At 32.6% G+C, this 27,831-nt stretch overlaps 1 protein-coding gene across 3 annotated transcripts in view; it reads right to left on the bottom strand.

Annotated features, from left to right (window-relative positions):
* Nucleotides 1–11: 11 nt before the first annotated feature.
* Nucleotides 12–27,831, bottom strand: part of LOC114336315 (protein tweety) — a 156,817-nt gene continuing 128,997 nt past the window's right edge. For all 3 annotated transcript variants that reach the window (XM_050655101.1, XM_050655100.1, XM_050655102.1), the window contains 6 exons: nucleotides 27,423–27,686; nucleotides 24,568–24,814; nucleotides 22,382–22,606; nucleotides 18,902–19,114; nucleotides 12,752–12,943; nucleotides 12–9,412 (listed from right to left, as the gene is read on the bottom strand). In XM_050655101.1, the coding sequence (XP_050511058.1) occupies nucleotides 12,757–12,943; nucleotides 18,902–19,114; nucleotides 22,382–22,606; nucleotides 24,568–24,814; nucleotides 27,423–27,686 (1,136 nt within the window). In that variant the 3' untranslated portion in view covers nucleotides 12–9,412; nucleotides 12,752–12,756. The remainder of the gene's footprint in view (nucleotides 9,413–12,751; nucleotides 12,944–18,901; nucleotides 19,115–22,381; nucleotides 22,607–24,567; nucleotides 24,815–27,422; nucleotides 27,687–27,831) is intronic.

Here is a 27,831-nt window from a genome sequence, read left to right as displayed (position 1 = left end):
AAAAAAGAAGAGTGTTTTAACAATGTTTATTATTTTAAACTAAGAGAAATAAACGGTTAAATTTCGCTGAAAAAAGGTTATTATTTATTCATTGGCACTTGCCTCGCTATTATTTTATACAGGGTGTTTCAAAAGTAAAGGAACAGTCGAATATTTCGCGAACTGAACATCCTATCGAAAAACTGAAAAATACGTGTTTAATAATTTTCAAAAATCTATAAAATGACACCAAACACGACCTCCCCACTCCACCCCCTGGAGGTAGGGTGAGGGGTAACTTTAAAATCTTAAATGGAAGCCCAGAGTTCTTTTACAGATTTGGATTCCTTACGTAAAAGTAAGAAACTTTCATTCGAAACATTTTTAGAACTGTTGATAGATGGCGCTATAATCGCAAAAATACGATTTATTAGCACCATCTATCAACAATTCTAAAAATTGTTTCGAAAAAATGTTACTTACTCTTTCATGAGGAATTCAAAACTGCAATAAAAAATGGGGGTTCCTATTTAATATTTTAGAGTAAGATTTAGAGTGGGGGTCGTCTTTGGTGTCATTATACAGGTTTTTGAAAAATATTAAACACATGTTTTTTGGTTTTTCATTTCGAAGTGTATTTGTCGAGATATTAGACCGTTTCTATAATTTACCTATAGTATCACGATAAATCGTTTTTTACAATTATAGCGCCATCTATCCACAATTACAAAAAAGTCTCGAATAAAGGTTGCTTACTTTTATGTAAGGAATCCAAATCTGTAATAAAAACTGGGGGTTTCTATTTAAGATTTTAAAGCTAACCCCCTCCCCCCACCCCCAGGGAGTGGAGTAGGGGGTCTTGTTTGGTGTCATTCGATAGATTTTTGAAAATTATTGAACACGCATTTTTCAGATTTTTGATCTGATATTCATTTCGCGAAATATTCGACCGTTCCGCTACTTTTGGGATACCCTATATAATTAGCAAAAATTAATTATAGCTAAAGCTTATAAAATTTTTGGATGAATCGTTGTCTTTGCCGTCAAGCGCAGTTTATATTAATGTGCCCTTAGTGTAGAAATATAGTGAAGCGTCGCACATCACCACAAATTGCATACTCGGCATGGTAGAACATATCGCATCGATATGTTCGCGGCGAGGTGTCTGAAGATATGCGTGGCGATGTGTGATGCTTCACTATATTTCTACCCTTATATGTAGTTGAAAATTAAACTCATACGATCAGCCACAAAACTTAAAATACCAGTCTACTAGTAAAAATATCCAAAAATTGCATTTTTTAGAGCTGTGATGCTTAGTTTAGTTACATTTCGATGTGGTTTTAAAAAAGATATTGAGATACAAAAACTCTTATCACTAATGCATTCAGATAAAATCTTACAAACACAAACATCAGTTTTATAATTTAGATTCTCAAAAGTGTATTATTACAATTTGTCCTTTTTTGATAGTTAATTCTTTCTTGCTATTAATTTATAAAGTGGCTGCAAAAATATATATCTGTATGTCACGAAAGCATTTGAATATATTTCACCAAGTAAATCAAAGATGGAATAAATCACAGTAACAAAATAAGCAGCGTTTCTGGTTTATTCACCATTTTATGTGTTGGAAAAGGAATTGGATCAAACTTCATGAAAGAAAAAGAATCACCTAATCCAGTAATAACAAGAGCTTGGTATAAAGTGAAAGTTATGATTCTTCATCACCATATATGTATAATAAGTCACCTTGTCACTCCAACCTAACGTCTTCGAAAAGATAGCCTGATAAAATGGAGATGAGGAGGACATATAGCTAGAATGACAGATGGGTGATGGACAAAGAGGTTGTTGGAATGGAAACCACTGGATGGACTGACGATTTAAGAAGGATAAATAAAAACTGGATGAGAGCGGCGTTGGAAATACGAGGAAGAGGTCTGTGTTCAGCAGTGGACTCTTGTGACTGGATGATGATATTTATAATAAAGATTATTGTCTTTGAAGTTATTATTGAGTATTTTTGACACGTACCAATGTTGTATTGCTCGTTTGTTTAGCTTGTGCGCTTTTATATCAATTCATGTCAAGTTACTCAAAAGAAAAATATGTGTATTGTCCTCATGTTTCTGTCGGAAAGGATTGGGGCCACAGAACACTTTATCTACAAGGCCCTCCTCAAGAGAGGAGATTTATAGTGGATAGAAGAACGGCGCTGGCCAACATTTTCCTTTAAAGCGTTAAAAAAGATTAGTTTAGGTTAGATCCAAGGACTATAAGAACATTAATCGAAACAGTTATAGTACAGTTAATGATGGCTGTATATAACCATAGGTTGCTACTGGTAATATACCAGCTGATAAACTAGGGTGGGAATACGGAATACCCGAATACCCTAAAAGAAATAGGTGGTTTCAAATAGCATAACACACGACAGCTTGGAGAAATATGAAAGAGGTCCATGTTTAGGAGTGGACAGAAAGTGGTTGATGGCTCATTTAAATTAGTATAATTTTTTGCTTAAAAATAAATTCATTTTTTATACTAAAAATATTGTATATACTATACTTTTAATGCAAAAGGTAAAAAAGTGCGAGCCTCATGAAGATAATTACTCTACGTTTTCTCCATTTGGGCTGCTATTGATAAAATCTAAATATTTTTTCAAACCTTTCGGGACATATTCAAATAAAATAATTTTAAAACGCATCTGTGTAAATCTTTTATACATGATAAACAAAAGTAAAAAAATCACAAATAGAAAAGTGTATAAAAGTGCATTTATAAAAGTGATGGCTAACAAAAATTTGGCAAAATTCATTCTACTTTGGAAATTGTACATTTTTTATTCGAATAGGAACAGTCTATAGTTGATGGAATGTTTTAGTATTGGTAATAGGCCTGGATCGCGCGTACCAAAAAAAGTTTATTAATAGCAAGCTGAAAATTTGTTAAAAGCTTAACGATATCTAGCCGGACAAACTTTGATGTACGGGAACACTGGAAGAGGGGAAGTTTTAACTTTGGAATAGGTTACAGGTTTCGAACGTCAGACTATGAAAACGTCGCATGTATTTTGTCGGACAGAACTTCCAATTGATTTGTTACCTTTCATTAAACTCTCGTGCAAAAATCAGACTGAAATTTATCACCAACATAATTCATGTCATTTGACATGTTCTACGTGTCGGACTTATTAAAATGCCCAACATATTTGTCGGACAAACATTTTTTCATATATTATAATAAAGTCTGCTATTGAATAAACTTAAAAACAACCTGCTAGTTTTCACAATCATAAACTTGTCAGGATGACAAGTTGCACAATTAAAATCACCTTCCACAATTAAAACTTCCCCTGGTTCAGTGTTCCCATGCATCAAAGTTTGTCCGACTAGATACCATTAAGCTGTTAACCAATTTTTAGCTTGCTATTAATAAACTTTTTTTGGTACGCGGTATCCTGGCCTATAACATTTTGATCTCAAAATATATATCACCTCAATATTAATATGAGTTTAAACTATCATTGAAATCAAATCTTAAGATCTTGGTGTAGACGTATAAAAAGATAGGTTCATTTGATTATGGCTGACACTAAATATTGTTGAGCTTACCAGATATCTGTATAAGGTTAGTCAATATTCTGTTCAATATTTTCACGTAAATCCAAAATAAAATAACAAACAGTTCTCCAATCGTTTTTAGTGCATTGATTAAAGTTTTATCTACATTTTACCATGTGATTATCTGATTTTGATGACCATTGATGCAACTGCGTTGTTTTAACCAACTGGAAAACTATTACTTCACATATAAGTCACTTGTTGTTTTCATGTTTCTCTTTTCACTTTGTCTTGGAGATGACATGTTTCTTTTATTTTGGTACTATCCATTCAAATTGTCTCCTTCTAAGAACAGCTTTATCTTTCACAGATAAGTACTATCTTGTTAATATATGACAATCGAAAATGTACTCATTTAGATACTTCTTCTTGTTCTTCAACTCATATTAATCGACTCCTGATCATAGGCCCCACGCAAATTTCTCCACTGATCTCTGTGCCTTGCGTATCCATTGGTTTCGTTCGGATATCATCTACCTACTTTTTTAGGGTCTTTTTCTCTTTCCGTTTGTCTTGGTCCCCACTATTTTGCTCTACCAGCCCATCAATTTTTACATTGCCTTACCTTGTACCCGGCCCAGCGCCATATTATTTTTATCACTTCTATAATACTTCTGATTTTGCTTTTGTTTCTAATCTCTTCGTTTCTAATTCTGCCTCGCAGTGACATCCTCAAAATTGTTTATTCTTTGACTCTCTGTGATGTTCTAAGTCTTCTCGTATAGCACACTCAGCATCAAAATTAACTCACCACCTTAAAAATGGGACATTTTTTATGTCTCGTATTTCCTAAACCTGTTGTCCGATTTTAGTGATTTTTTTAATGTGTTCTAGCTTTATTCTTCAAGAATATCGATGTTATAATATTGTTGCTAAACAGATAAGTGTCATTGTATACCGGGTGTAACAATGATAGTGTGTTTTTTCCTCAAAGTTTGAATCACCCTGTGGAATATTTTAGGCTATATAAAATAATGAAATTAAAACTCAACTGTAGCCTTAGGCTTTCTTAACATTTTGCTTTTTGATTCATTCGCTTATGTTGGATAATAAAAAAGTTAGGTACTTTAACAACTAGCAACGTTCTTCATCAATACAGGGTGTTTCTAAATAAGTGCGACAAACTTTAAGGGGTAATTCTGCATGAAAATATAATGACTGTTTGCTTTATAAACATATGTCCGCCAATGTTTCGTTTCCGAGATACGGGATGTTGAATTTTTTCTTCCAAACTGACGATTTATTTATTGCTCTAAACCTGTTTGAGATATGCAAATTAAATTTGGTAAGTTTTAAGAGGTAGTTATTGCACATTTTTTGGCATATATTTAAGAATTTTATATTCACCACTGGCGTGCATACGGGTAATAAGACCGGGTAATATGATCCGTATGCACGCCAATGGTGAATATTAAATTCTTAAATGTATGCCAAAAAATGCGCAATAAATACCTCTTAAAACTTACCAAATTTCATTTGCATATCTCAAACGGTTTTAGAGCAATAAATAAATCGTCAGTTTGTAAGAAAAAATTCAACATCCCGTATCTCGGAAACGAAGCATTTGCGGACATATGTTTATAAAGCAAACGGTCATTATTTTTTCATGCAGGTTACTCCTTAAAGTTTGCCGCACTTATTTTAGAAACACCCTATATTGATGAAGAACGTTGCTAGTAGTTAAAGTACCTAACTTTTTGATTATCCAACATAAGCGAATGAATCAAAAAGCAAAATGTTAAGAGAGCCTAAGTCTACAGTTGAGTTTTAATTTCAATATTCTATATACGCTAGAATATTCCACAGGATGTTCCAAACTTTGAGGAAAAAAACACACTATCATTGTTACACTCTGTATACAATGACACTTATCGGTTTAGCAACAATATTATTACATCGATATTCTCTAAGAATAAAGCTATACCATATTAAAAAGATCACTAAAATCGGACAACAGGTTTAGGAAATACGAGACATCAAAAATGTCCCATTTTTAAAGTGGTGCGTTAATTTTGATGCTTAGTGTATTTAATAAATGGTGCGGTCTTCAATCCACATGTACAAACAGGCCAAATACATATAAAAATTATTATTGTACATATTGTTATTAACATTTATAAAATTTTATTCTTTTTAATGATCTATACATTACGAGTATGCATTAAAAATATTATTAGATATTAAACAAGGAATAATTGATTTTACATAAAATCAATTGGAGAATAAATAATATTAAAGCTGCATGACCAACCCTATATGAGAAATTTAAGAAAATTTTAAGTGTACTATATTAAAATAATTTAATAGAAGAAAATATTTAATGAATTCAAATCTTGTATGTTTATTTGGACTGTAGCTTAAACAATGAGGTTTAATGTCTGGCCATTATACATGTCTACTATTTATAAAAAGGTCTAGGCACCTTACAAAAAGTAAGTCTTAAATTTCCTTAATTATTGAATAACTCTGCCTCTTTTTATTATACAGAATGAGTCTTATATATGGAACGCTTCAATTATCCCGGAAACGGCTTGAATCGTTTTTATAGGTTATAGTGAATGAGAGTCTTGTGATACGGCCGATATTATGGTGGTATTTGCATTGTTGTCAGATCTTCCGTTTTTCTGGAAATCTAATAAACTTTCATTTTAAAAGGAACATCCTGTATATTTTTTGCATTTTTAAGTTCTTAACAAATACTGACTATTTTTATGTAATGTTCCCTATATATAAATGCCATAAGTTCGGAGTTGTTGCTAAGGAAGCAATAACTAAATGAAAATGATGATTTTTAACGGTCAAAAACAAAAGTAAAAAATATTATTTTTGAAATTACGAATTACCTAACTGCAAGTTCAAAAGATCATTAGATTTCCAGAAAAACGGAAGATCTGACAACAATGTATATACCACCATAATATCGGCCGTATCACAAGACCCTTACTCACTAAAACCTATAAAAATCGTGCAAGCCGTTTCAGAGATAATTGAGGTGTTGCACAAATCAAACTCACTGTGTATTGTACTTAATGTATATACTTTTTGTCTTTTAATGAGATTACATCAAATACAAATACAACTAACGACTTCTATTATGAGCAGTATAAAGGTTAGACGTACAATCTACCGTTACAAATATTCCGTATTTTACACTGTTCTTTATTTGTTCAAAAGTACTATTACAAAATTAGTACTTCTATGATAATATACGCTTGTATTAAGTACAATTCCACTTGAAACATTTCCATTTTTTATGAAATACTAAATGTTGTAACAAATAAGATTATTTTGTACCTCCCCCATATAACGATTCCAACTCGTTAGTATACTAAGGTTTGTTCCAACTCGATACAAACCGTTCTTGAATCGTTACGCGCATGCGCAATAAGTATGCGCAGTATCACATTTTTCGTTACTGTGCATACTCGTAACCGTTCAAGAACGGTTCTGTATCGAGTTGGAACAAACCTAATAAGTATCACAGAGCGCGTTGGGGAGAGTGAGGAGTTCCAGAAAGAACGATGCTGGCGCTATGAATAGAGATGAGCGTACCGTCCTCGTTAATTCTAGAATAACTGTGTATAGGTATATAAGAAGCGATATTGTTAGTTTAAGTTAACCAAAGGCAATCAAACTACATATAGTTCAGTACTTTATTGGAAAAAGACAGCTTTGTAATCTTGTGTGACCTTTTTCACCACCCCACAAAGACAAGCCTTATATGACAGGCTCCTTGAATAGCACAGGAACGCCATCTTTAGAGGTTATCACAGATCTTTCCCTACCGGAATTATATCTTTTGGTGATAGCATGTATGGTCATCCTGAGACTCAAAGCAAACAATACTTGGAAGCCTAATTATGTATTGACTGATCACACAAATACGCTGGCATACTTGAGGAACCCATATTTCTGATGAACTCAGACATGATGACAGCAGAATTAAACCTCACTGAGAAGATTAACACAATTATACCACCTAGAGAACAAAAAGTCTCAAACATTAATGAAGAATTAATGTGGTTCACTGATGAATGAAACAGAAGAGAGGAACATATTAAGATGCTTGATCTCCATGCCTGTGTGTGTATCCTGTTTTGTTCTATTATTTTTTGGATTATGTAGTTTTAATAGTTCCGTACTTTAGGAGTTCATTCGATATTCTGTCCTCTTCTGGTGATTTTCTGTTTTTTAATTCCCGTAATGCTTGCTTTACCTCTGCTTCTTCAATGTTTATTTCTTCGTTTGTTGTCACTTCAGGTGTTGGTGGTTCGTTATTGCCACCTTTGGCAAATAGAGATCGAAAGTAGTCTGCCCATGTTTCCTTCTGAATGTGGTTCGTTTTTATTAGTTCGTTCATCTCTTTTCTTTGTCCTCTGCCTTTTGTGTTCCGTAGAAGTCGTGTTCCATCTGATTTGAGAATATCTTTAATTTATGGGGATAAACTATAAATTTGAATTGTATTATTAAACTTTCTAGAATAAACCTATGTATATCGGTTCAATGGAAAGAATAATGAGTCTAGCAACAAGTCTTTAAATAACAATTTATCGCAGTTAATATATAACACCATATATAATACGTAGCTGTGAAGACATTGTTCATATAAATACAATACGACAAAATAAATACAAAACCAAAATTGTCTAATATTTGATTGGGTGTAAGTAATACGATTTATTTCTATAATTTCCAAGTAACTATCGACTTAATACAATATAGTACATTATCAAATTTATTTTTAAATAATAATTAGTTATATAATTTCTCACTTATTATTTATTTCTAAACATTTTTGTCGCAACATATTTTATCATTTACTCACGATATCAATCCAGTGGATAAATTTTAATGGAAATAAATAGTTTCAATATCATCTGACATAAACAGTCAAATCTTACTAACTGGATTATAAAATAGGTCACTGTTATCGGACCTACTATACAACTAAAAAACGTGTGAATAAAATAATAATAAGAACAAACAACAACATTAGTGCAGTCACTGAAGGTTTTCACCTCCGATTTCGGTGAACCTCCATTGAATTTTCAAGAAAATTGGTGAGTAGTTAGAAGGTAACTCAAGAAACAAAACTGACATGGTGCCACCTTGTGCTTTTAACTTGGGAACCACTCCCAGGAAAAAGCACAAGTTGGCACCATGTCACTTTTGTTGGGAACCATTCCCTGGGAAAAATCCCAAGTTGGCACCATGTCACTTTTGTTCCTTGAGGTATTCTACTAATTTTCATCAAAATCGAGGGAGACCAACGAAATCGGAAGTGAAAACCTTCAGTGACTGCACTAAATGAGTAAATAAAAAAAATCAACTCGATCACTATTGTTCATCTGCCTGCATTTCCCAAGAAGAAACTAAAAACTTATAACTCAGTTACAGCATACAACTGTCGTTCGCTCTCACTGTTTGCGTATAGTACCTCCCCATGGGTTTGGTCCTGTACCTTCGCAGGCCTGAATTGTGCCCCTGCGGTTCTTTGCAGGGATCTGAACTGCACATTAGGCTGAAACGAACTGGGAGTATCTTGCCACGCTCCTCTCTGCAGAGACCTGAAGTTTGCTGGGTTCAGCGGGGTCTCGATGCACTGGGAGATCGTGGGTGGTACTCTTGGTACTGGGGGTTGCTTCCGTGCTTTCTCGTCGGGCGTCTGAGGTAGTGGACGACGGCCTAGCGAACTATACTTTTGGATGTTGGCGGTTCGCTGCGCATCGGGAGCATGTGGAACTTGTTGCTGCTGATTTGATAACTTAAGACCTTTAAAGCTTGGGAATTCCTTGCAGGCAGACCTAAAAAATATTTATTTTCAAATGCTTATAAATATATACTTAATAATAAATGAACGTGGCACTTGTGAACTGCCGACAAAAGTGAATACTTCTTTGGATACAATTAGGATGATTCTATTTATTTTGATTCGATCGGATCCAATTCGATTCCAGTATATTCCATTCGATTCCATTCCATTTAATATGATTCAATTCGACCCGATTAAATTTTATTTAATTTTAGTTCATTTTATATAATTTATTTTATTTTATACAAATATTTTAAAACCAAAATTAGTCAAATCGATCCAATCATTCTCAATTTGTTATAACAAATATATTTATCAAAATTATAATAAGTGTATATGTATGTATATTACTGTATACGTATACCGTATGTATGTATATTACTGTATATCGCAAGGTTACATCACGCGTCTCGATTTTTCAAATGACGCTAAACAGGATTTCTGGTCCGTGCAAAAACATCATAGCGAGCGATAAGAAGTATTCACTTCAATAGTGTGCAAATGTGGAAAAACTGAACACATCAACCCCTATAGGGTAAAAACAAACCCGAAGCCAGTCAAGAATTGTAAATCCGGTATCTTTATTTAGTTTTAGTATAAAAACATATGTCACACTATATTTTTTGAAAACACTGAACAAATCAACCCCTGTAGTGTTGAAACCACCCCGAACCCAGTCAATAACATAAAATTCGGGATGTACAGGGTGTTTGGTAAAGAATGGGCCATAGCTTAACCTTAGATTCCTGAGGTAAAAATAGGTCGCTTTAAGCTAACTTACCGTAGTACAAAAGTTGATAATAACCGAAATACAACGTTAAACTTGCATTTTATTTATTTTTGCATATTTCCTGACAGGCATTGGACAACAACACAAAATTTGGTAAGTGGTGCTGGTACTGTCCACCCTACTGAATTATGTTAAACAAACGTTTCTGGCTACTACCAGAGGCGTACGACGGGGGAACGTGAATGGTTGACCCTTCCCAAATTCTACGCCACTGGCGGAATTGCTATTTTAGTGAAATTTTTTGATTCTCCAATACTTTCTATGTAAATAACATACTCTTCATTCGTAACGATAAAGCCATTAGTTTTCGAGATATTTGAAGCTAAAAACGAAGGAGCATAATACATTAATCAAAATAAGTGTGCCTTTTCATTTTTAACTTCAAATATCTTGAAAACTAATGACTATCGTTACGAATGAAGAGTATACTATTTGCATAGAAAGTATTGGAGAATCTAAAAAGATGCTAAAATAGCAATTCCGCCAGTGGCGTAGAATTTGGGAAGGGTCAACCATTCACGTTCAAATACGCCTCTGGTAGTAGCCAGAAACGATTATTTAACATAATTTAGTAGGACGTACAGTACCTACACTTTCTGCCAAGTATCATAAGGATATGTCAAATAGTTTTATAGTACCGGGCACACATAGTTCTTAAAGTTTTAAATAAAGAATACATTATTAAAAAAAAAGAATACTTTAAAATAATTTGACATATCCATGTCATACTTGGCAGAAAGTGTAGGCACTGTACACCCTACTGAATTATGTTAAATAATCGTTTCTGGCTACTACCAGAGGCGTACAACAGGGGAAAGTGAATGGTTGACCCTTCCCAAATTCTACGCCACTGATGTAACTGCTATTTTAGCCTAATTTTTTAGATTCTCCAATACTTCCTATGCAAATAATATACTCTTCATTCGTAACGATAAAGTCATTAGTTTTCGAGATACATATTTGAACATAAAAATGAAAAGGCACACTTATTTTTGATTAATGTATTATGCTCCTTCGTTTTTAGCTTCAAACGAATGAAAAGTATGTTATTTACATAGAAAGTATTGGAAAATCATAAAATTGCACTAAAATAGCAATTCCCCCAGTGGCGTACAATTTGGAAAGGGTCAACCATTCAAGTTCCCCCGTCGTACACCTCTGGTAGTAGCCATTAACGTTTGTTTAACATAATTTAGTTGGGTATACAGTACCAGCACCACTTACCAAATTTCGTGTTGTTGTCAAATGCCTGTCAGGAAATATTCAAAAATAAATAAAATAAAAGTTTTTTGACACCCTGTATTTCGGTTATTATCAACTTTTGTACTAAGGTAAGTTAGCTTAAATCTACCTATTTTAACCGCAGGAATCTAAGGTTAAGCTATGGCCCATTCTTTACCAAACACCCTGTATAATTAATCTACCATAAATCATGTGTCGCACTATTTTTTGAAAAAACTTAACAAAACAAACACAAATGGGTTGAAACCTCCCCGAATCCAGTCAATAATATAAAATTCAGGATTTATATCTAGTTTTATCCATGATACTATAAATAACATGTTATTTATAGTATCATGGTTTTATCATAAAAACATGTGTCGCACTCTATTTTTTGGAAAAATTGAACAAATCAATCCCTATAGGGTTGAAGCCAGTCAACAATAGAAAATTCGAAATCTATATTTAGTTTTATTAGTACAAAAACATGTGTCGCCCTATATTTTTTGGAAAAACTATGAAACTGAATCCTTTGGGGCGTCCCAAAGTCAAGATCAAAGAGGCCATAAACCCAGTCAATAATGTAAAATTCGGGACTTATACTTGAAATCACCCTGAAACCAGTTAAACAATATAAAATTCAGGATTTGTACTTAGTTTACTAAGGGCCGGTTGTTCGAACGCTAATCAAGAAGTTGATTATAATCAATCAGTTTATTGTAATTAATTTTCTTAATGGGAATTTCTTTCATTGATTGTAGGTAAAGCAGTAATTAAAATATAGCCGCAGCTGTTAAATGATTAAAAATTGCTGATTATTATTATTGATTTGTAAGTAAAAACAAGAAATTAACATCAGAAAGAATTTAATTATGGTTTACTTTAGATTAAAACCAAAAAAATAGAATAAATCAGTCAACAATGTCAACATAACCTCAAAATGTGACATCTGTCAGAAGTACGCTTCATCAAATATAATTGTAATTAAATATTTGATAATGATCAGTGGATTCCATTTTTGATTATCGTTTGAACAACTGGCCCTAAGAAAGTTAAAATATGTATATTGTATACCGCAAGGTTACTACACGCGTCTCGATTTTTTGAATGACGCCAAATAGGATTTCAGGCCCGTGAAAAACATCATACCGAGCGATAAGAAGTATTCACTTTAATAATGAATATGTCTACACAGTAACTTTGACATGCAAGATTATCTTTTTTCGTAGTTATGCTAGATAACATGATCAATTTTAAAAACAAGTTAACATGAACATGAGAACATTTACTACCATGTTTAGATGAATAGAATGTTTTTACCTGTCTCAGTAGAAGTCTGAACTCTCTAGCGTCTTGCACTGTTTGCTCAAAGTCGCGTACTTTCCATTATTGGGTCCAGCGAGTATTGGCTCATGGTGGTGGGAGGGCAGTCTGCCCAAGGTGTGCCCTCTGAGGTGTGCCATGTGGGCGCTGTTGCGGTGATGTTCTGACGGACGCATGTCACACCCATCTCTGTAAGCAGATGTTTAGGTTCCTTTATTTCAGTTTATTAAGGAAGGCGTAACATTAATGGTTTTATAGATAGAGTTATAAAGCTCTGTTTATTAAGAGGAACAATCAAGATGTGTAACAATGTGTAACTGAATATCTGAAGAGACAGCTGAAGAAAAATAGTAGCAATACAACATGCAGGGTGTTTCATGTACACTGCACAGACTTATCTCTAAAAATAATTGGATCTGTCAGAATCAAACTGCAGAAATGACCAAAAGAATACGAATGAGTTGGATAGCAGCAGGTAAACTAAGCTTTATTATAAAATTCCTGTTAATTTAAAACGAAAAGTTTTTGACACATTTATCTTTTCTGTCATAATTTCTGGAATGGAAACAATCCTGACACTTACTACCCAATCTCTCAATTAACTTAGAACAACTTGAAGAGCTCTTGAGAGACTTATGATAAATGTAAACTTAAGAGATCATGTGAGAAACTAAGATCTAAGAAGAACTAAAATAAAAGATGTTATCGAAGCTAGACAAACGGACAAAGAGAATAATATAATGGCGACCAAGGCCTATGTCAAAGACTAGCCCAGAAGAGGTTGCTAAAGACAATGACAGCTAGCAGTCAGCTCCGGTAATACCGGAAGTAACCGCAAACTTTATTATTAAAATGGAAAACCTTGTATACTTTTATATTTTTATAGATGCTGCGTAAAATTTTGAACACATTTTGTAGAATTGAGAACCATAAAAAATATTAATTTTTTTTGTGTTATTAATCTTCATCAAAAATGTCCAGATACACATGTCTCAGAGAGGCTCACAATTAGGGATTTAGTACTACTCTTTTTTAAACGGTGTAAACCAGTAATAATTTTTGTTAATTTTCACTAATTTTTTTTATATATTAGGGAAAATTTCACCACCCTTCTATAAAACCATTAATTAAAAAGCAAATCTTAACATACGGTTATACTAACTATAACTTATTTATCACGGTATATCAAGCCCCTGTTATTGTTTATAACAATAATGATTTTTTAAACTAAGATTTGTATAAATTTAAATAAAATGTGACACTTTCTTTGGACTTGGTATATCATACAATATAAATTATTTATGTGAGGGAGGCACTAACACCAACATGTCCAAAAGAAAAAGAAAGCAATAAAAAATGTCACTTCATGCTAGGAATTACTATAAATAGAGAAGATCTTTAATATTTCAATATCCTCAAAAATATATGTCAGATGTATCCAGTGGTTGTGATGTTACAACCCGTGTGTACAGATGTAAAAATATTTTCGCGGCGGGAAACGACTGTAGTCGCTAAAACTTTCGGTGCCCGGTAGACGGAAAACGACAAATCAAATACAAAGATAACTTGTTTAGGTACCGGGAATTATCGTAAATACCAGTAAACGATTCATTTACGATTAAATTCCTTGTTACAGCAAGTTTTATCGGTGATAACATTACAGCCTTTTACTTAGTCAACGATATCGTGTTACATGCGATTTCATCACTTTTTTATGTACATATATTTTAGTGTTGATTTAGTTTAAAGGGAAACGCTGTCCGCACCCGTCCAGCCGGTCACTTTCTAGTAAACCGGTGCCGTACCGAAAGGGTTAAAACAAAAAACCTATATTTTAAGATCCAGCTCGAAGGACCAACTTCAAGTGTTTTACCTTAAGCTTTCTTACATTTATTAGGGTTGACAGATTGATTTTTGTGAAGATCCTTCAACTTCGGTTATTCCCTTGCTTCGGTTATTCCCTTGCGGTTATTCCATTGGGTTATTCCCCAAACTTTATTTTGCAATGCTCGGTGGTGTCAGGTATAGCATATTTGTTTCTTACGTAATGTTCTGCAGTCTGTCAGAATTTCCCATCTATTATTCATATTTGTGGTATACTCAGGTTGGTAGATGAATCAACGAAGAATATGGGTAGATTGTAGATACATTTTTCTGTTTAGCTTAGAGCGATCAAGAACTGAGTTTCTTAGTACGTCAGATAGTGACATTGTTTATCGTAAAAATTGATATGTTTGCCAGCAGTGTAATGAATAAAATTAAAATTATAAAGACTAAAATATATTAGAAGTTAATATTTTCCCAGGTATTTAAGTTTAAGTAATTTTAAAAAATCTCTACTACTTTCACCGTCTTTTCACGACAGTTTTTGTAAGCTGTAAATTATTATATATTTAAAATACTTACTTTATTAGGAACACATTATTAACACACTACAAAATACGCGCCATTTCTTAGAAAATAAAAATAATATTGAGATGGTCTTCCTCGTTTTCAGAATGGCGTTCGGTCAGATGTCGTGCTAGCTGTACATGGACATAAAAAGAATAGATAAAGCATCCTGAGCAAAATAGTGAAAAGCCGAGCACTCAATCGGTGGTCCATCTATATCTCTTTACCGTGAGATTACTTGCGTACGACAAAGATATCTAGACCACTCTAGTGATAGACAGATAATCTACAGACAAAGATAGCTAGTGAATATTGGGGTTTCACCTCTATTAAAAGAGCGCCCATACGTTACCTAGTATATTATTATTATTATGTCTATGTTAGCTATTAGCTATTATGTCTATTAGTCCAAGAGGCAGCGCTGAAAAATCTCTTTGAATTTACTAAAGCTAGATTTTTCACAGTTGATTACTGTGAGTGTGTAGAGAAACATACTGCGGTCGGTCAAGCGAAACGTAGAACAGGGGTTATTGAGAGGGTATCAAAGTTGCTTTCCTACGAAGGCAATTAAATCCATTTACTAAGGCTGAAAATCAGTACACACATTCTAAATTGAATATAAATAAAAGTTATTATAGTCGGTCAGCTGTATGACGGGACACAGCCGGTCGGTCGGCCCCAGTGAATGTACAGGGTTATTCACTAAAAAAAAATGTAAATTACAAAAGTTATTCGATTTTTAAATTATTTTTTGACATATATCGTACTAGTGACGTCATCAATTTGGTCGTAATCGACTATTTTTTTTAAATGGGAATAGGGGTCGAGAGCTAGCTCATTTGAAAGATTAGTCAATTCCCTATTCAGTAATATAAACATTGACATGATTAATTATACAGGGTGTCCAAAATTTTTTTTAAATTAATTGTTTAATTAATAATTCAAAAATTTTTTTTGACATCCTACATAAATATAGATTTTAATGTTACTGTATAGAGAATTGAATAACCTTTCAAATGAGCTAGGACACGAGCCCTATTCTCATTTAAAAAAATAGTCGATTACGTCATCACGCCCAGATGGATGACGTCACTAGTACGATATATATGTCAAAAAATCATAATTTAAAAATCGAATAACTTTTGTATTTTACATTTTTTCTAATTCTGTAAATAAAGCAGTTTACAACGGGGTCAAAATATAGTGAATAACCCTTACATTCATTGGGGCCGACCGACCTGCTCTGTCCCGTCATACAGCTGTCCGACTATAATAACTTTTATTTATATTCAATTTAGAATGTGTGTAATGATTTTCAGCCTTAGTAAATGGATTTAATTACCTTCGTAGGAAAACAACTTTGATACCCTCTCAGCAACCCATGTTCTACGTTTCGCTTGACCGACCGCAGTATGTTTCTCTACACAATGTACACAATCACAGTCACAATACACAATCAACTGTGAAAAATCTAGCTTTAGTAAATTCAAAGAGATATTTCAGCGCTGCCTCTCCGTCTATATGTACGCGGATTAAATTTTCATATGCCATCTGTCAACCGTCAATGGTTTTACCACTTTCAACCCTATTGAGGAGAGTCTAGATTTCAATTGTGATATATTTAATGCTAAATAGTTTATTAAAAGGTATGAAATCTGATTCTGAAGATTTTAAACATGAATAATATGAAGACTAGGGACACAATGTTACACTCCAGTGTAGAAATTATGGGTGGAGTACAACAGTAGTATACACATTTTCTCCTTAGCTTTTAGAGCAAACTCGAAATAAATCCAGTCTAGTAGGACCATATCATATCGTATTTATAGACAGTAAGCAAAAGTACGTGTTAACGAATAGCTGTCAGAGGAAATTGAAATCAGATGTGTGGTGAGATAGAGATGCGATTGTCGCAAACTTCTTTTAATCTACTCGGACGAGATCCTTGAAGGAAATATAGCTGGAATAAAAGGTAAATGGAGTTCCCATTAACAACATTCGATATACGGATGACACTGTCATCTTAGCCAAAAATATTCTTCAGAAGCTGGTGATTAGAATAACCGGAGTATGGACAAGAATACAATGAACGCCAAGAAAATAAAATTTATAAGAATATCGAAAACGAAATTACGAGAATTTTTTCATAAACGAAATCAATGTGGAATGAGTAGACCAATATGTACATCTTGAAACAATGATCAATTCCACAAATGATTACTTACAGAATTAAAAAGGCTAGAAATTTAAAAACAAGATGAGAAGAGTGATCTGCATCAAAGATTTGAAGTTGGAGCTAAGAGTCAGGTTGGGTAGTTGTTACGTGTTATGGAATGGAAGCTTAGACTTTGAATGCGGTATCAAAGAAAAAACTGGAATTTCAAGCTGTGGGTGTAAAGAAGAATTTTGAAGATATCATGGGCAGAACACGTCACAAACAAAGAGGTCCTGAGAAAGATGTATAAAGAAATGGAAATCTTAAATACAACAAAAACAAGAAAATTGGAATATCTCGGACATATTACACGTGGAGACAGATATAACTTGCTCCAATTGATTATGCAGGGAGATATTCAAAGAAAATAAGCATAGGGAGACGTCGAATAGAATAGGTAGTAGACTTTACAACCTCTAAAGTCCGAATAGCTATGATGATTGAAGAAGTAGGACCTAACTGATTCACATGAGAATAAAATGAAAAATGTAGAAACAGCTAGAACCACTGCACACTGAAAATTTCATAAATGGCTTATTTGATTGTTTACATTATTTCCACAATGAAAGCATTAGAAAGAAATTGAACAGTGGGTAAACAACTAAATTAATTAAGAGTTAATAAATGTAATCAACAATTCGATATGAGTAGCAGATTTATATAGAGCTGTTTCTTGTATGTTGCATAAAATTACTTATTATTGAAAACTCCAGAAAAATGATTAAACTCCAAAAAATATAATAGACACGATAATTAGAAATTACGATGTTACTAATGCATTAAAACTAAAACGAACATTAATAATTGTCCCAAATACTTAAACTTACATAACTGGGAGAAACCAAATTTCTACAAAAATAATAAACCAAAAAGAACAAAAATGAAAAACAGAGTGTCCACTCTTCTCTTTACTGAATGTACATTTAACAATTGACTCATGCAATTAGATTACCAACAAACCCATTAGAGAAATAATTTTAATAAAACGAATAATCACAGATTAATTATATCAACAATACAACTAATCTGGTTCTGACATGTACAAAGAATGGATGAATAACGAATACCAAAGGAAGTACTAAAATGGCAACCAGAAGGAGAAAACGAGGTAGACCGAGAAAGAGTTGGAGCAAAGGAATAGACAAAAAGCTAAGAGAAAGAAACATAGAAAAGGGCCTATAGAACAACCTGATAAAGTGGCGACTGGAAGTCAGATAACAGCGGAGAAAGTTATAAACTTTCCCGACTAAACCGACTTGTAGTAGTAGTATAAACTTAACAATGAGTGTTATCGCCAGGATAAAGACGATACAAAATTCTTGTTTAAAAACATAATCAAATAGATTATTACTAAGTAAGACGATTTCTAAATTAATACTTATCACTGGTTTATTAACAAGAAATTAATACAAACTTGATTTCTTAACTAACGAATTCATTTTTCGTTAACACATTAAAAAACTAATAGCTTACTAGTAATCTATTAAGTAAAAACACGTTTGTGGACACTCTGTAAAAGTGAAAATAAAAAAAACTAATACAATAGAAATTCTGCTTCATGCTCTGGCAGGGGGGCTGTTGGGGGCGCATGCAATGGCCGGTTATGCAGCAAAGCGGATGTATAACTAGGCGGGGGAGTATCAGGGGGATAGGACGACCCTTGGCTGCGTTGTAATGTGCGTGCTGCAATCGCCTGGCTCGCCTGAGGGGGTGGAAGATACGAGTCGTTTTCTGTCACTTGTTGGTAGTCTTTCCTAAAATAAAAACCAAGCATTAGATTCGAACTAAGACATTTTTCCTAAAATATACTGCTCTATGCTTATTTACTACAAAAATACGCTAACGCCATTCGAGATTTCTGACGTCGGAACCTCACAGCGTTGCCAAAACAGAATAGTAAATAAACTGACGTACAGGGAATTCCAACATGTTGTCAAAATTAAATCAATATGGCAGCCGGGAGGCAAGCATAAATGTTATTCTATCAGTTCTTAATGTGTTTTAGATCATTTTATCTGCGTTTCTTTGTATTTATTTTTGTATAAGGATTTTAACATTTTCACTAGAAGAAAATTAATTTAAAGAGATAATATGCCTTATTTCTGTTGTATTTTGAACTGTGGAATGCGAAGTATTCATGATAACGTTCAGTTTTATCAGTTACCATCAGTGCTCTATTTAAAGCATAAAATAACTAAATAATTTATTATCTGAGAGACAAAAACAATGGTTAAATGCTGTAAAACGTCCTATAAAAATGCTAAATAACTATGTCCATACTACTTAGGTTTGGAAAACGATCTATACCGTAGGGTAACTAAGACACCTTGAGTTTTTATTTATTTTGCCAATCTTTTGCTTGTACGTACTAGCAACATTTGTATTGTCTACTAACAACTTTATATGCATTCATGCTTATTTATTCAGTGCTTAAAACAAAATAAAGTCGTTTAAGGGGGGGGGGGTATGGTTTGAAATCAACATAGCAAGCACATTTTTGTGAATTTTTTTCGACGCTATGGTAGAATTATTTTATTTGTAAATTAAATAAAAATATAAGTACAATTCAAAGAATGTTTAAAAAAATTCAATCCAAAATATTGAAAAATAAGCCATTGGCGACAAATTTTGGCAGGCAGCTCAAAAAAATTGATTTTGCGGTGGACATCAGAACTCATCACTGGATCATAAAAAATTCAAAAAGATTTAATTAGCTTATGAGTTTCACGAGGTAACAACGTCGAGTTTTTTATTTTTAATGATTTTTGAATTTTTGGTATCACTCAGAAGTAAAAAATACGAAATTTTTGATAAAAATTTTGTGAAAATCAACAGATTTAATAATGTTGAACAAAAAATAAGCACAAAACGAAAAATATCTCGACGTTGTTACCTCACGAAATGTCTAAAGAAAATTTATGCAAAATTTCAGGTAGATCGGCCAAGTAGTTTTTCTTCAGTTACAATGTCCATCGCATTTGAAAAAGCAGTTTTGAGAAAAATGAGTTTAAAGTTTTAACAACTGCATCTTCATCTTCTTATTAGTCTGCCAAATCGTAAAGTGATGAACATTGGAATATGTTTTATGAATTGCGGAGTAATCTACAAAAGAGAAGGCGAACAGTTGTTTAACGTTTCTCACTACGCTCAAGCGTGCTGGCGCGAAGCCGCGGCAAAGCGAGTCGAAGGTAGGGATATTCAACACCCTGTATCTCTGGTAATTTTACTCCGATTATTTTGAAATTTTCAGAGAGTATTCTTGAAAGTATGCACTTTTATTTGAAATAATAAAAAAAATTAAATATTTCAAACCATACCCCCCCCCCCTTAAGTACTTCTACAACTAAAAATTACACAAAATCTACAACAAAATGTTAAAAAAATACAATTAAAAAACTGTTAACGGTAAAATACTTAAGAAGCATGTGGTACAAATAATATAAACACAATGTTTGACAGTTTGCCTCCCAGCGTTTGCATAAACGTCAAAGTCTTGGAATGTCCTATTTTCCAAATATCAACTTGACATTGACATTTTGAAAATAACTCACATTTATTTACTATTCCAACCTTTTGGCAACTCTGTGGAGTTCTGAAGTCAGTAATCTTGAATGACATAATCTTATTTTTGTAGGAAAACTGGTATAAGGGAGTAAATACCACATAAATACATTCTCTCATACGCTTTTTTCAAGATAGAGATTGCTCGCTTCAAGCAGAGAATTGCATTAATAACTAAACAATCAGATATTCGCAATTGCCAATTCCGACAGAGGGCACTCAAAATCTCAAAGATGGACGATAACTTCGTTTCACATACGTAGCGTCACAGCTTTTCTATTTCTTTCTAATGCATTAAGTTGGAAGTAACAAAAAAAGGTGCGCCCGTGATTATACACATTTATTCTACTTGTTGATAGATATCGCTATAATCGGAAAAAATTGATTTACCTATTATGTATACGACTATATTCTATCTATACAATTTATGCGACTATACAAATCACAGTACAGAACTTTTTATAAATAGAATAAATACTATTGATTTGTTTTTATACCAAATTGCAAATAAAAACGTTATAAGCAAGATGTCTTGAAGATTTACAACAAATGGTCGACTGGGTGGTAGAAGTCAGCGAAAAAAAAAAAACGGAGTCTCGAAACACAAAAAATACATTCATGACAATAACAAAAACCTAATAGCGCCAAGAAAGCATAACAATACATGGAGAACAAATTAAAAAAGTTGAAAAATGTAAATATCTGAGTACCATAATTAATGAAAAGAATGAATACACAGAAGAGATTAAAACTAGAAATGCTTTCAACAAATTGAAAAAAGTATTCTGTAGCAGGGATATTACAATTTCTTTAAAGATCAGACTTCTGAGATTCTACATGTTCTCCATATTATTATATGGGAAAGAGGCATGGACCTTAAAGAAAGATGTTTCGGACAGATTAGAAGCCTTCGAGTTATGGGCTTACAGAAGAATATTAAAAATAAGGTGGGTGGATAGTCACGAAAGTCGAGGTGTTGGGAAGAATGGGAAAAGAAACACGAGGTTTTAAATACAATCAAATTCTGGGAGATGTCATGAGGGGCGAGAAGTTCTTGTTTTCTATTTCTAATGTTTTTATTTATTTATATTGAATATTAATTTATTTTGTTGTATAATCCACATCGCAATAATTATTATGTGATATATTTGATTTAAAATGGATTCAGGATTTTTTTATACTTTGGCAACTATGTCAACTTATATCTCTGACGTAGATAATGACGTGCAACAGTAAGTATATTAGACGGATTGTAGCTGTATACGTGCTGCACGCCCCAAACGTATTCTGAACTTATCCAGAGGAAGATCGCCTGCGCATTAGGCGTTCAGAGGGAAAAATTCGACCTTATTGAATGCGTAATTTTGTAATGCGCAGGCGTTCTCCCTCTGGGTAAGTTCGGGATTCCAGCGCGAATACAGCTTATAACTAATATAATAATTTCTTGATAGATTACTTACTTCTTTCTTATGTAAATCCATGTATGGGAATCAACCCATACCAGCACAGTCAGCAGAAAACCAGCTACGACTGAAGAGGCTAACATTAATGTTAAACCAAGCAAGCCAACGTAACAAAGAGCTCTAGCTCCCCTCAAGTAATGCATGTGTAGAGTTCGGCAGTCGACTAAAGCTGTCAAAGAATGTATGTAGTTGTCGGCTGTATTAATATCATTTCGAAGAGAGCTGAAATATTGTATTAGTTCAAATTTAGTATTCAGATTTAGTAATATAGTATTTCAAATATTTCAAACAAAATAAAGTATCATCTTGGACCTGCAAGCTTTTGCAGTAAACTGCATTTAATTATGAGATCTTACAAGTCCCTTCTCACTGTGGTTCCAAATGCTGAAAACCTGGTCATGAGACAAAAAATTCCCTATCTAGGGATTTTCATGTTTACAGTTGTTTTCTCATACCAGTATTAGCTTCGTAATGTCCAGGTATAAGGGTCAGATCAAATGTATTCTTATTCATCAGGGATGTTCTCAGGGACAAGTGAGCCATGTGACATTATTTTGGCCGGCAGTGAAAGTGAAAAAGAACGCTTATATTGAGAACGCAGTAAAACGTTTTGTAGTTCATCAATTTTATCGATGTAAAGCAGATACTCCTTTTCGAAGTAAATACTTCTTTAGGGCGATTTCATTGAGGATGAAATTGTATTAATCTGCGCGCATGCGCACACAGGCAGTATGGAGTTCGTTACTAAATGTTTTAATTTATTTATGTATCAGTCCAGAATAGGTGTGGAAAGAATATATTAGTGTTTTTAAATATATTTTTCTATAAACGTGTTAAAAATGCAATTTATAGCACTCCATAGGAGCGTTAAAAATGCTACTTTAAAGCACCGGTCCTTTAAAAATTTTAAGGCACTGCAATTAAAAGTGAATTGTCAAATTGTGAAACGTCAAAATATTTATATTTCATTTACTAACATTAATATATATTAATAATACAACTTGCGCAATTTAAAAAAGGTGGTTTAAAATTTAATTTAAACTGTATTGCATTTTTAACACGTTTGTAGAAAAAAACCATTAAAAATTTGTTAGAATATACAAAAATAAAAGTAGATGTTATTCTGATTTACGTATTGACAGTATAGGCCGTTTTGATGTAATGTCAAGAAAAATATAAAAATGGAATGTCATTCAAGTTCAAATACAAGTTCTTGTAGGTATTGTCCTGTAATTGAGAATGAATAAATTATAATTGTTGATATATAAGACGTTTGTAGAAAAAATATTGTATGATATGGGTACGTGTTAAAAAGTACAATTTTAAGGCACTCATGTGAATTGCAGAATGAGCGAAGCGAATCTTTCACACGAAACTTTCACATACGTGACTTAAAATTGTACTTTTAACATTTATATCATAAATAACTATTATTATAATTTTTGTGTATTTGGACTTGTCTACCTCAGGAATAAGATAATAAGAAATATTTAAAGTATTTTATAATAATTAACTTCGTCTGTTTGTCACTATGTCTGAGAAATCTTGTAGCCCAGATAATCAAAAGGGTATAGCTCAGTGGTAGAGCGTTGGACTGGAGATCAAGAGGATCCCGGTTCGAATCCTGGTGTTTTCTAATCTTTTTTTAATTTTTGGTATTGTTTTAATAAAAATGTTTGGAAAGTAGTAAGTAAAAATTAATTTAATCTTTAAATAAAATACAATAAACTGTCCGAAAGTATATTTATTTCATTGAAATTTTTAAATTTGTATTAACGTAAGATATATGCTGACTTAATATTTGTTAATGAATAAATAGTAAAAATATAATTGAAAAAAATCAAAATTTGGTCAAAATACTTTCAAAAATTATGTATAATTTTGCGATTAACGTTTAATAATCTCAAAATGAATAGCAAGAAGATACAGAATCACATTGGTTTAGATTCTCTTCAGTTCATGGGTCTGATTATCAATGCCAATCATAATTTCATATGCCAGGTATTTATAAGCGACTATATTCTGTAGAAATCAAAAACAATGTTTATTCTATTGGAATGCAAAATGCTACGTTTCTGCATTTTTCTTCTACAATGTATAGCCCATGTAAGGACCCACATAAGGATAATTTAAACTTTAAAGAATGCTTTAAATACTACAACTACTCGAATAATTATATTTACCTAAATTTGGTATCCAATCCTTTGTCTCTAAATAATTTCTCAGCTGGTTTAACCATCGCAGTTAAATTAGATCTCATGTTCTCTACGGTCGTTTTCGCTTCTCTTAATCTTTGGGTAAAAGGATTGGCCCGTGCTCTTTCACAATTGGTATAATATCTTAGAATCTCTTTCGACAATTCAGTGCTGGCCTGATCTTCAATAAATTTATCAGGTGCCATGCACAAATCGCTCAAAGCTACACTGGAAGCTAAAAATAATATTGTAATGAATCAAATATGATATTTTAAACAACAAGCAATCTAAAATAAAGAAGCACTATATACATAGACCTCTTACGCCGAAAAGCAAAAAGTCTGGTAACAACCTGCCTTCTACAATTTGCAAAGGCTAACAGACCAATAAATGAAAGACATGGGGACTCTACAATTGCATTCCACAACATATCTATTTATCTACGTAAAAATCCAACGAATTTTTGCTTCCTAGTACTCAAAATGTGAAAAGAACTAAGGTACTCAGAGACAGCTTAAGATTTAATTTATTTCAGAGAATGCTGAACCTCATCGTCCGGGGAAGACTTGACGGCAATGAACAGGCAGTAGCCTACTAGCATGATCGATCATGCTAGAAAGAAGAAGAAGAAAAAGACCAGAATTTTGCTTTCCGGCGTAAGAGATCTACAGGGTGATTGATTAGTGGAGTAAAGCTCAATAAATCCACTATAGTAATAGATAGCAATAAAAGTTAATACCAAAAATTTTAGCCATCTTTGAGCTTCACATTACAAAATTAGTTAGAATGTTATAGGGTGTTCGATAACACAGTGGCAGACCAAACTTATGTTTTTTTAAATAGAACACCCTATATTTTATTTTAAATTCGAAATCCTGTTAACTTCTCCATCACAAAAATATAAAGGTTTGTTATGTTATACAGGGTATTTACAAAGTTATAACAAATTTTATATGAAAATCGTAATAAGTTCAACTCCCTGTATAAATAAAAATAAGCAAAACAACAATGATTTATTAAAGACATATGTTTTTACGTATTATCAAAATTTTCAAGAATTATTGATATTGCTAATTTGCTTTATATCAAATACAGGGTGAGTCAAAACGCAAGTACATTATTTTCTCAGTAATGTTAAATGGAACATGCTGTGTTTTATATCACTATTGAAAAGTACCATTACCGTAATTTAATTTTTAGATAGCATTTCCTATGTCTAAATTTATTAGTTTTCGAGATATTTTCATTTTTCAATGGACTAGTAGCGTGGCCACCCAAATCACCAGAATTTAATAAACTGAACTGATTTTTTTGGGGTTACGTTAATAATGAAGTTTATAAAATACTTCCAACAACAAGGGATGAGATGAAAAATAGAATACAAAGTGCATTTCAATGTGTTAAATTACAAATGCTTCGTGGAGTAAGTAGCTCATTCAATGATCGTTTTTAGGCGTGCATAAATGTGTTAGGAGGTAATTTTGAACACCTTATGTAATTAAATATTAAAAATATTTTATTAAAAGTAGCTTCTAATTTTTTCAAACATGTTTTTTTTTGCAAAATGTATTACAGGTAAATTATTTTTCGTTCTTTATTTGTTACATTGTTATATTTACATACAAAAGTAGTGTTTAATTGTCTTCACAAAATGTTGTATTTTGTGTTTGTGTGATTTTTTTTGTAAAATTTATTACTAATTTTCTTTCTTTATTTGTTACATTTGCATAAAAAAATAGTTTTTAATTGTTTCAAAAATGTTTGCATGTTGTGGTTGTGTTTTTTTGTAAAATGTATTACTAATAAATTATTTTTAATTCTTTATTTACTACATTGTTACAATGATTACCGGATTGATAATCAGTAATCGTTAATTGTCAATTCAGTCATGGCTTACTTAAAATTTAGATAAATTTAAACACCTAAAATAATTTGCTCTGAAAAATAAAAATATCTCGAAAACTTATAAATTTGGACATAGGGAATGTCATATAAAAATTAAAGTACGGCAATGTTACTTTTCAATAATGATATAAAATACAGGGTGTTCCATTTAACATTACTGGGAAAATATTGTACTTGCATTTTGACTCACCCTGTATTTGATATAAAGAAAATTAGCAATGTCAATAATTCTTGAAAATTTTGACAATAAATAAAAAATATGTCATTAATAAACCATTGCGGTTGTGCTTATTTTTATTTATACAGGGAGTTGAACTTGTTACGATTTTCTTAAAAAATTGGTTATAACTTTGTAAATACCCTGTATAACATAACAAACCTTTATATTTTTGTAATGGAGAAGTTAAGAAGATTTCGAATATAAAATAAAATACAGGGTGTTCCATTTAAAAAAACAAAAGTTTGGTCTGCCACTGTGTTATCGAACACTCTGTAACATTCTAACTAATTTTGTAATGTGAAGCTCAAAGTTAGCTACAATTTTTGTTATTAACTTTTATTGCTATCTATTACTATAGCGGATCTATTGAGCTTTACCCCACTAATCAATCACCCTGTATAGTGCTTCTGTTCTTTAGATATCTCGTTGTTTCTATAGATGTCGCTATTGCGTCCACTAGCAAATAATTTCGTATTATTTTGCTTACTAGACAGCAGAATTTAGTTTGACTCAGAGCACACTACAGGCCGTTCTGACGACTCCAAGAGAAAGAAACGTACGTAACGGATAGTGGTGGTTTCTGAAACAAATTAAATCTTAAGCTGTCTCCCATTATGATATTTTAGTTGGCTAAAATTTATTTTATAAAAAAAATTAGTTAATTAAAGCGGGTTTCTAATAATAAATTGTAGCACAAAAATATTCTCCGAATACTTACCTAAATAAATACTGGCCATAATATAGGAGGCTATGACGGCGAGCAGTCCACACACCGAAAAGGCTATAAGAGCGCACCTGTTGTGCCTCGCTACGCCAACTAATAAAATCACACATAAAATGAGTAAAACGCTCAAAATTCCCATCGTGAAAGGCCATCGCACTGCCTCAATTTTTTCACCAATTATTATTGTCGATGTAAGGTTGACTCCCACTAAAGGTTGGCGTATATCTCTAGCTGCGTTTGCAGTAGCGTTGCGGTTACCTGTGGAATAGAATAAATGTATCATTTCCCTTCAATGTACAGAAAAATTAAGATAATGCAATAATGAAAAACAACTACAATTACTATTCCGTCCCTCCACACATACTTTTCTTAATATTTGTTGTTCGAATAATTATTCCGTTTA

Source organism: Diabrotica virgifera, chromosome 6, assembly GCF_917563875.1.
Source record: "Diabrotica virgifera virgifera chromosome 6, PGI_DIABVI_V3a".
Taxonomy (NCBI): Eukaryota; Metazoa; Arthropoda; class Insecta; order Coleoptera; family Chrysomelidae; genus Diabrotica; species Diabrotica virgifera.
This window is presented reverse-complemented; position numbering and strand designations above follow the sequence as displayed.